Below are 10,731 nucleotides of genomic sequence, written 5' to 3'. Positions count from 1 at the left end.
GGGCCCAGAGTCAGTGACATAGCCACAGAGGACTAGAGTGGAGAGTGAGAGCGTCCAGCTGGTAAGAAGAGAGGGCACATGCATAAGAACACCCACACTTGCAGATAATACCCACTTATCCTATAGGCTTCAGTGACTGGATGATCAGAGCTCAACCAGAAGTAAAAAGAAGAAGAAAAAAAAAGTATTCTCATACAATTTGATTGACCTACACCTATGGAAGCAGTAGCTCAAAAGAGGAAATAAATCCTTACAGCAAGAACCATTCCCACCCCCTCCACACACAGAGTAGACAGAGATGGGCAACTTGGACATTGGCCAAAATGGGGGGTGAGGGGTTACAAAGGCAAGAAGTGACTGGCTTACAAGCTTTCAAGAGGGAACCTAGACCCAGAGGGCCTGGAGGAAGGTAGAATCTCCAGTGAGTAGTATTCAATCTGACTGGGCAGGGCTGATGCAATGAAATGCAGACGGGTCTCTTGTGATACAATAGTGAATAATTGTTATCAGAACTGACTGTGAGGGTTGGAAGTGTAAAGGTAGACGTTTTATAGCAAGGAGGGGAGTGATTAACTTTTCAGTCTAGGAGCGGAGGTCCCTAGGACCATCAAGGGAGAAGAGCAGAGAGCGAAGAAGCAGTGATGCCTGAAATGGAGCCAGAGATGATGAGGTGGAATGATGGAGCACCTGGGGACTTCAGATCCAGAGGGAGAGCGACTGTGTGCTGAAGACCTGGGAGGTACGGAGGAAGGATTGCATGGAGGAGATTGTAACCATGGCATAGAGACGATACACGATAGAATGAATGTAAAACTAATGTTCTCCCATGTAAACTATCACATAATTCACAATAAAACTTTTAAGGAAAAAAAAAAAAAAAAAGTATTGCTACTAAGGCTCCAATTCATACACGCATGGGTACATTTCAAATAAAAACATGTTTAAAGATGTGTCTGCAACCCATGGATGGCTGCAGTCAAGTTCTCTAAATAATGTACTTGTCTTAATCTCTTCAGAGCACCTAAAATACTAAAAATGCCTAATCAAAACAGTGGCTTCCAAGGGGATCTGCTGGGGGTCCAGCTAAATTCAAGGCAGATCTCTCTGAGATCTATTTTTGGGGTCTTAAAGGGGATCATCATGATGGATATCCTCAAAGGAGACAGGTTGATCATGGGGCTTATTAGGAAGACGTTTTAAGACAATGGAAAACTGCACTGGAGAGAGAAAGACCATGAACTGTGTGAGGGATTCAGGGCACCTGCTCATTCTTCCCTTCGGGAATAGCAAGGGCCATCCTAGGGGGATTTCATGTTCACTCACTCTAGAGCCCTGCTCTTACCCCTTCACGCTGCTTTCTGTTCCCAAAACCCAGAGTGCACTTAAGAAGAACACGAACTGAGTCCCTTAATACCGCCAGAATTGCGGTTTTTGACATGGTGTCATCCAAAGAGCACAGAATTCTTTGGTGAGAGGTTCCTGTTGTCGTTGTTGCTGTTAAGTGCCATCAAATCAGTTCGACTCACAGTGACCCTCTACAGGGAACCTGGTAGACTTGAATTGCTGCCTTGGGGCTAGCAGTCCAATGCTTATACCACAGCGCCACACCACAATAGGTTAAAGAGATGGAAATAACATCTTCAGAAGAGTGCAGACCTAGAGAACAAATATGCTGAGAAACAATAGCCTCACATTTTGATATTTTTGTTTAATGAGCGTTTCAGTGGTTTTGTTGCAGTATTTTTTACTTACTCATATATGGAATCATACATTTTTCAGCAGTTCTTATCAAGGTATAATTAATAAGCTAATAAAGCAGATAAATGGAACTCATAAGAAATAATCCCAAAAAATAAGCTTGAAAAAAGAGGGATTAGATTGAAAAAAATAGAAAATAAATAGTAAAATGGTAGTCTTAAATCAAAAGCAGTTTTGTAGGACTAATCACATATCAATAATTACATTCAGTGTAAATTACCTAAAGTCCTTGTGAAATGCTTATAAAAACAACTATTTAAAGACAAAAATAATCGGCTTTATAAACTGAGGAAAACTTTATTGTATGACAATACTGTCCAGGACATAAAGAAAAATAAACGTGTACTGTGGTTAGTTACATTCTCATGCTATATGCCAACCAGTGTACTTAACTGAAGGGAGAGTGTGCTTGCTGTAAACCACACAGCAGACATTAAAACATTTAAAAGGTGTAACTCAGAAGGCAAAGATAATGAAGCACTAAAACATATTCAGTTTAAAAGAAGACAGGAAAGGAGTTAAAAAGAACAAAGAACCGAGAGGGTAACTAGGAACGCAGCATGATCACAGTCCTAAAGACAACCATATCCGTAGTTATATGAACTCTAAATGAACTAAATACTCGAATTTAAAACAAAAGTTATCAGGCGGACTTTCTAAAAACATCCAACCCTATATAGTGTACTAGAAATGCATATTAAACATCAAGGCATAAATAGGTTAAAAGGAAGAGAATGGAAATAGTTTCACGGTTCAAATATCAATCTTAAAAAAGCTTTAGTGGTTTTATTAGTATAAAAATAGGCTTCAGATAAAGAATTATTAGGAATCAAAAGAGGCATTTCATGTTAAAAGGGTCAATTAATGAAGAACACAAAGGACTCCTAAATGTATATGCATCTGATAATACAGCTTCAAACACATAAAACAAAACCCATCAAAACTCAGAGGAACAGGCAAACTAACCCCAATAGTTAGAGATTTCAACACTCTTCTCACATACACTTTTTTTTTTTAAAGCCTGGAAAACATTATTTCAAAGACTTGACGAATACCAACAATTCAATCTGATTGAGATTTATAGAACAATACACCCACATATTGAAGAATTCACATTCTCTCAAAAGCACCTGAAAATTTAAATAAGACTAACTACGCGCTGGCCCTGAAGACAAGTCACAATTTTTAAAAAAATCGTTAAGTATGAACAGTGACCACAAGAGGATTAAATGAGAAATCAATAATTAAAGGCATCTGAAAATGTCCCAAATGCTTGAAAAATCAACACACTTCTAAGTGACCCATGAGTTAAAGAAGAAATTGAAAGGGATATTAGAAAACATTTTAAATGAATGATAATGAAAACATAAGAATAAAATTTATAGAAGGAAAACTGTATTTCTAAATGCTTATTTAAAAGAAAAAATTAAATTAATAATCTAAGTCAGGGATCAGCAGCAAGCCAAAAAATTTGGCCAACAACTTGTTTTGGGACATTGTTTTATTTGAACAAAGCAGTTGTTTACTTGTTCTCTACAGCTGTTTTCATACTACAAGGCAGAGGTGAGCAGTCTGGTCCACTATACCTCAAATATTTACCATCTGGCTCTTTACAGAAAATAAATTGCTAACCTCTGATCTGAGCATCCACCTTACTAAGCTGGACAGGAAACACACATTAAACCCTGTAGTGTAGTGAATTATTTAATGTCTTCCTGAATAGTCTAGAACTCCCACCAAACAATGCTTTTGTTTTGCTGAGTCTGGGTAAGAGAAGGTGGGAGATGCTAACAGGATGATACAATTCTGGAGTGAGTGGTTAACAGAGTTCATTGTGATTGAACTCTAACATGGATCTAAGATGAGCTGTCTCACAATCATCCAATAACGAAGACAGAGCCAGGAGTGCAGTGGGTGTTTTGGACCCCAGGTCCCTGGGCACTGACTCTCCTGGACCAGGGACAGGGAATTGTGACAACAAAGGACGGGTGGAGAAGCAGCAGCAGGAGAACCAAGAGCCAGAGCTCCAGCCAGAACAACGGGCTTCCCAGTCCACAAACAAGAAAAGCTGAGTAGGGAGGGAGGCTTGCTTTCAGAGTGGGGTACCTCCAGGTACTTACCTGGGCGGCCAGCTTTGCTGACTCACAGAGCCAGCATCTAGTGCCTTCTTTTCATTCCTAACACCGACTCTTCAGCACTTAACAACAACACCAAAGCCGACTTTGGGGCTAATAAACCACTTACGCTTTCTTAAGATTGTTGTTGTTGTTGTTAAGTGCCTTCGAGTCAATTCCGACCCATAGCAACCCTGTACAGGGTTTCCAAGGAGCAGCTGGTAAGCTTGAACTGCCGACCTTTCAGTTCAAATGGCTTTGCAGCCTGGCGCACTAACCCACAGCGCCATACCAGGGCTCCTTCTTAAGATTCGTGTTGGGGAGGGGGAAGCTTAGTGTTTGAACAGTGAACCCATTCCCATTCTTTAGGACCTGGAGAGGGCATCATGTTTGGTAAGGTGGAGAGTCAGTAAAAACAGGAAGAGCTCCAATGAGATGGATTGGCACAGTGGTAGCAGCAATGGGCTCAAGCGTAACAACTGTGAAGATGGCGCAGGGCCAGGCAGTGTTTCGTTCTGTTGTGCACAGGGTCGCTCTGAGTCAGAACCAACTCAATGGCACTTAACACCAACAACAATGAACAAAACAACCTGGCTATTTCATTTGCTTAAAGGGGACACGGAGGTGATGCAGGAGTAGCAGGGGACAAAAGACAAGGTACGTCACACAGGAAGGTACCTGAGTGGCCAACAAGCATGATGGCAGTGCTCAGGATCACAAGTCGCAGAGCAGAGGTAAATAGCAGCTGCCAGGAAGGGGGTCAGTAGTCAGCACTCATCCTCCTCATTGTAACCGGCCTGACCTGTCCTCTCACTGGCCAGCCTACCTCCTAGGTGGACATCCCAGACAGGTGGAAGCATACGTCCATAAAAACCACCCTGGGACTCCTGGGGTGGTGCGCTCTAGGATCAGCATCAGACTGTGAACCACAAGATTGACTGTTCAAACCCACCAGCTGCTCCTGGGAAGCCCTATAAAGGGTCACTGTGAATGGACCCAACGCAGCACTTCACAACAAGAAGAAGGTTCCTAAATTTATTCTTAGTAGCTCACCACGCGTGTCTATCAACAGGAGCTGGAGTATAGACTGCTGGTCTCCAGGATGGAATGCTGCTCAGCAGGAACAGGGTAGGACTGACTGGGTGCCCCCTAATGTGGAAGGACCTCGACAGCATCATGCCGGGTTATCAGTCAGAGGGGCAGTGGTATGTACTGCTCTAGCATCTACCACACACACGGCCAGGGAAACTCCAAGCATGTGGGCAGGTGGGCCAGAAAGAGTCACAGAAGACTTCTTAGGAAGCGGGGATGGGGGGTGGGGGAATATTCTTACATTATAGAAATATGCAAATTATGTCTCATTGTTTTGGGGTTTTCTTTAGCTGTTTTGTTTGGAATTTTTTAATGAAAAGCAGTCATGTTATCAGGAGGGACCAGCACCTGGAGAAGGACATCATGTCTGGGTAACTGGAGGGTCAGGAAAGAGGAGTGCAGTGACACAGTGGTGGCAGCAATGGGTTGAAGCCCAGTAACAACTGTGAGGAAGGCACAGGGCCGGGCAGTGTTCCGTTCCGTTGTGTACCAGGTCGCTTACACATCTAACAGACCCAAAGGCTCCTAGCAACAACACAAAAAAGGTCACGTCCAAAAGACTTTTTTCCTCAAAAGACCTCATTTTAAAAGGAAACTAAAAAGCAAAAACCCATGAAGTAATTCTAACACCAGAATTCTGTAGCTTTAAGGGAGAAAAAGGAAGGGGGGTCCACATGAAGTATTTGCTCAAATGACTGATCTGTCACCATTTCAAGAAAAGCATACTCTTCACAGACATCAAAGAACTTTGGGGTAGGGAAGAGAAATCTACACATTTTATTACAAATGTTGGTATGCAAAAAGACGTAACTTTACAACAGAAACGTAGGAAGGAAAATGACCTTTGTTGTTGCTGTTAAGTGCCCTTTAGTTCCTCAGTATATAGGTTAACCCATGTTACCTAGGTCAGATGCGATGTTGCTAACCTTTGCTCACTACAGATTAATTTCAACATTAGTACATTACAGAAAGGACGCCTGGTGTGGCACTGTAGGATCAGCACTGGACAGCAAACTGCAAGGTTGGAGGTTCAAGCACACCAGCTGCTCCCAGGAAACCCTTTACAGGGTTGCTATGAGTGGGAGCCAAAGCAACAGCAATGAAGGTGCCAGGAGGTCACAGTAACGTCATTTAAACTGCTAAGATGGATGGTAATGAGAACAAAACGAGCAATAAAAACAGAAAGTATACAGAAGTTCAGAGGCCAATGCAAGAAAAAATATGATCAATTATACTGAAAAGTGTGTTTTATCTACTGTAAATAGCTGAAATAAAAACAATGAGTTGGGTATTATGGCGCTGTAGGATTAGTACTGGTTGCTAACCACAGGTTGGCGGTTCAAACTCACCAACAGCTCTTGGAAATCTTGTAAGAGTCATTACATGTCAGAACTGACTCAAGGGCACACAACAACATGCTTCAATTCAAAGGAACCCTGGTGGCACAGTGGTTAAGTACCCAGCTGTTAACTGAAAAGTTGTCCCTCCGAGGCAAACAGATGACACCATCCGTTTCCATCAGGATCATGGCCTTGGAAACCCTAAGGAGTAATTCTAGTCTGTCCTGCAGGGTACTATGAGGAAGCCTGACGGGAGAGCAATAGGCTTTGGGATGTCCTGATTCATTAACCCCCAAATCCAAAGCCACTCTACCTCAGAAAACAGGACAGGGACTTTTTGAACACAAGTTACATAAAACTACAAACTATTTCTTGTCTTATTAGATACTGATCAAGAAAGCAGTGCTATTAAAAATGTAATGCCATAAGAGTTAATTAATTCTGCTTGCCCAAGGAACCCCAGGGGGTACAAACAGTTACAACGAACATACTCAGTTATTATCACAAAAAATTGGCAATACAAGTCCACCCAGAGGAATCTCAGAAGAAAGGCCCGGTGAACTAGTACCCAAAAAAATCAGCCACTGAAAATCCTCAGGTGCACAGCTCTCTCCTGACCTACATGGGGTCATCATGAATCAAAATTATCTTGGAGACAACTGGTAAGGCCAAACCAATTGTCATCTTGTGAATTTCAACTCAGAAAGACCCTACAACGAAAAACCCCCTAAACCCACTACCATCCTGTGGGCTCCAACTCCTAAGAGTCCCTATTGTTGTTGTTGTTAGGTGCCATCATCAAGTTGGTACCGACTCACAGCAACATTATGCACAGCAGAACAAAACACTGCCCGATCCTGTTGGCATGCTTGAGTCCATCACAGGATAAAGTGAAGCTGCCTCACAGGGCATCCAAGGCTGCACATATTCATGGCAGCAGACTCCTGCATCTTCTCCCAGGAAGCAGGCAGACCTGAGCCACTGACAGCTCAGCTAGCAGTTAGCTTGTACCCACTATGCCACCAGGCTCCTTATTAAAGGTAAGGCTGACTTATCCAAAAAACCCACTGCACTAAATCAACAGAAAAAGCAAAAGTTTTCAATATTTTCTTACCACTTTTACAACACAGGGTGCATCACTGCCGACTGATTTTGAAGAATTCATATCAGCTGTTAAAACAAGTGAAATATTTAATAACAGAACAAGCATTATTACCAATTATGTATTATGAAGCTTATATTAATATTAAGGTCTGTGTATGTATCTGTTACCCCTAGAAAGATTAAATTCTTTAATCCCAAATACAAATCATCATAGTAAATTTCATCAATTTTAAGATTTTTTTTCATGTTTAACATGCCTGAAATTAGAATGCATCTTATAATGATATGTATCTTCAATTCAATCATCAATTACATTAAACAGAGTTAAAGATTTCTGTAATTAAAAATACTAAGAGCCTTTGCTCTGCTAGTGTGTGTATCATGAATTCCCAAGGGGAACCTAACTTAGACAGTTCCTTAATACTATGAACAATTTCTCAATGCTGTGGGATCATTTAAAGGAGGAACATTTGCGAAGTTAAGAAACTCCAGCTAAAGTTCCAGAAGGCAATCACAGACCAAATGCCCACGGGCATCCAGTCAATTCCGACTCATGGTGACCTTATAGGTCAGAGTAGAACTGCTCCCTGGGTTGCTAAGACTGTAAATCTTTAAGGGGACAGCCAGCCAGCTTCTTTACAGTAGTTGGTAGGCACAAGCTGCCTCCCTTAGTAGCCTAGCACTTAACCCACTGCACCAGCAAAAGCCCTAGTTTGGGGCCCAAAGCTGAGTGTTCTGGCTTCAGCTTGCCATTCACAATCTGACCGTGACTACCCCTCTCGTTCCTGTTCATGGGAGATGAAGGGAGGAACAGAAGGCTGACAGTAAGGAATCTCATAGCATCCCTCTTCTCCTGAAGCCCACAGGCCATGGAGGGGGCACAGCGCACTTAGGCATGCTCCCCAAGATGGAGCTGGGAAGGGAAAGTGAAGCAGGAAGAGAGGGGGCAGTGGTGTGCCCCAGTGGGAAGACTGGAAGCGAGGCTGTCCTGTGGGCAGAGCAGCACATGCCCTGACTGGGGCAGGAAGTGAGAGGAAAGAAGAGGCCCAGAGAACTGGAAGGCTGTAGCTTTGACAAGAATGAGCCACTGGGGGCTCTGAGCAAGAAGTGATAAGGCTGGCCCCTGGTTTTTAAGGACTCCTCGAGAGAAGGAGCTCCAACAGGCGTGTGGTGGCCTGGGTCAGAGGTAACAGAGGAGCTCAGGTGTCACCACAGCGAGGGGCTGGAGCTGTGGGCACTGTCAAATGTTACCCAGGCAGGAGATGGAAACAACACCAGAGAAGCACTGTTAGCTGAAAATCAGGACGTGGCCTTCTACAGAAGGGCAGACGGTCTGGCCAAGTCCTCCAGCACTGGAGAGACAGACGAACCCCAGACCCACCACTCAGCAGGGAAGCAGCCCCACAATCCTTCCACCTCAGGACGGGACAGCGAGTGAGTGGGTAGAGGTCTGAACGGCCTGAGATTGGTAATCCTCCAGTACAGAAACAGGGCCAGGATTTTAAAAGAGTGTTTCACGTGTAAAGTATGAAAATGGAAATCTACTCCAAACGAATAGTGTACCATGCCAACGAGGAAAGGGGCAATGTGGAGTTTCCTGTCCAGCCATCCCACAGTAGGGCCAGCTCATCTCCTCTGTCATCGCCTCTAAATCACAATGTCACACCACATACAGCTGCCTGGCAGGCACTGCTGGTTTCATGTTTTACCCTGATCTTCCTCTTGGGTCAAATAGAGCCTAGTTCCATAGAATGGTTTTGGCTTTGCTGAGCGGCACAAACAATCAAGCAGTCTACCACTAGCTGAAAGGTTGGTGGTTTGAACCCACCCAGAGGCACCTCAAAAGACAGGCCTGCTGTTCTGCTTCCGATGGAGCACTACTCTGTGCACGTGGGATGGCCGGGAGTAGGGATCATCTCAAAGACAAGGAACAAGTTCACAGAACCAACACCTAGCTCTCGAGAGCAGGTGGCAGTGACCCGCAGGACTTGCACTTATGAAAGAGAGGAACTAAAGCAGCGGCCCTTAGATTGGCCTCGCAAAGCCACCTCCAGAGAGTGCGGCTGACCAATTGTAGCCCCTGGCCCTGCGTCTCCTCTGTGACTATAGTCAGTGGTTCTCGGATGCCAGCATCACAGGCTCCTGGAGGACTTGCGAGAACACATCTGATTCTGTTCTAGCCGGTTCTCAAGCGATGAGGCCCTGTGCTGCTTTAATACTGAGTCAGATACTACTTGAAAACAAAGGCTTCCACTACTCAAAGTAACTTTCTATAATAGGCAACAAATGTCAGAAGTGGGTTGAGGACAGCATGGAAAAGTCAGAAGTCTGAATTATACAGATCATGGCTTATATTCTTGCAGGTGCAAACAGCTTTAGAGAAACATCAGGTAAAGTACTTGTGAAACCAGTAACAGAATCTCGGGCTTCCACAATGGATCCCTGGAAATTTCAGTAAGTATGGAAAAGAGTCGCCCATTGAAGCCTTTACTCAGTTTCTGGGTAGCTGTCTTATTCTATTAGGATGAGGATTGAGGTCATTTAAGGGGTGGAAAAATCCACATTTGTAGCAGGTCCAATGGGACTCTCACTGAGGAGAGGGCAGAGGGGGTGATGACTAGGAAGGGTCAGTGTGCTGAAGCCAGAGTGCACACCAGTAAGCAGGACCCAGAACCAGAGCTCCTTCTGTCGTGAAATTAACCATCTTTTTCACTCCTGTACTGGTGGTGCAGTAGGTTAAGTGTCGTACTAACTGAACTCAAGGGTTCGAACCCACCAGTGGCTCTGCGGGAGAAAGGTGCGGATTTCTAGTCTCAGAAACCTGATGGAGCAGTCCTACAGGAACCAGCTCGGAGGCGGTGGGAGTGGACATCAGAAATGCACCTCTGCTTACTCATATAGTGTCAGGAAAGCCCTGAAAAATGGCTGTCATCAGAAGGCAGCAGACCAACCTGTGCATTCACAATGAGAAACAGGCACACACTCACCGAGATATATGCACCCAAAGCCGCCCTGGCCAACGGGCAGTCCCAGCTTCCACTCTTTTTTGGACATGTCGATCATCACCTCCCCGGCCGGGAACTGCTCAGCAAGGCGTCTCTTCTTGGGGCCTGCTTTTCCACCTTGTGCTGCCTTTACACGGGGCATCCTCACTGTCACAGAAGACAAAACTTTTCTCACAACACATTCAGCCTGCAGGTACACAACACCCACCATGTACCGCGCCAGCAGGTGTTATCCAACACCCACCATGAACTTGGGCAACAGGGATACAACACCCACAAAGAACTTGGACAATAGGCATCCAACACCCATCATGAACT

General features: G+C 44.3%; 1 protein-coding gene across 1 annotated transcript in view; it reads right to left on the bottom strand.

Annotated features, from left to right (window-relative positions):
- The window catches only part of VRK1 (vaccinia related kinase 1), a 38,741-nt gene extending 28,186 nt beyond the window's left edge, over nucleotides 1–10,555 (bottom strand). The window contains exons 1-2 of the mRNA XM_006839607.1: nucleotides 10,396–10,555; nucleotides 7,419–7,474 (exon numbers count right to left, since the gene is read on the bottom strand). Coding sequence (XP_006839670.1) covers nucleotides 7,419–7,474; nucleotides 10,396–10,555 — 216 coding nt within the window. The remainder of the gene's footprint in view (nucleotides 1–7,418; nucleotides 7,475–10,395) is intronic.
- Between the last annotated feature and the right edge of the window lie 176 nt (nucleotides 10,556–10,731).

This window comes from Chrysochloris asiatica, unplaced genomic scaffold (assembly GCF_000296735.1).
Source record: "Chrysochloris asiatica unplaced genomic scaffold, ChrAsi1.0 scaffold00025, whole genome shotgun sequence".
Taxonomy (NCBI): Eukaryota; Metazoa; Chordata; class Mammalia; order Afrosoricida; family Chrysochloridae; genus Chrysochloris; species Chrysochloris asiatica.
The sequence above is the reverse complement of the archived record's forward strand: the minus strand, read 5'-3'. Positions and strand labels throughout refer to the sequence as shown.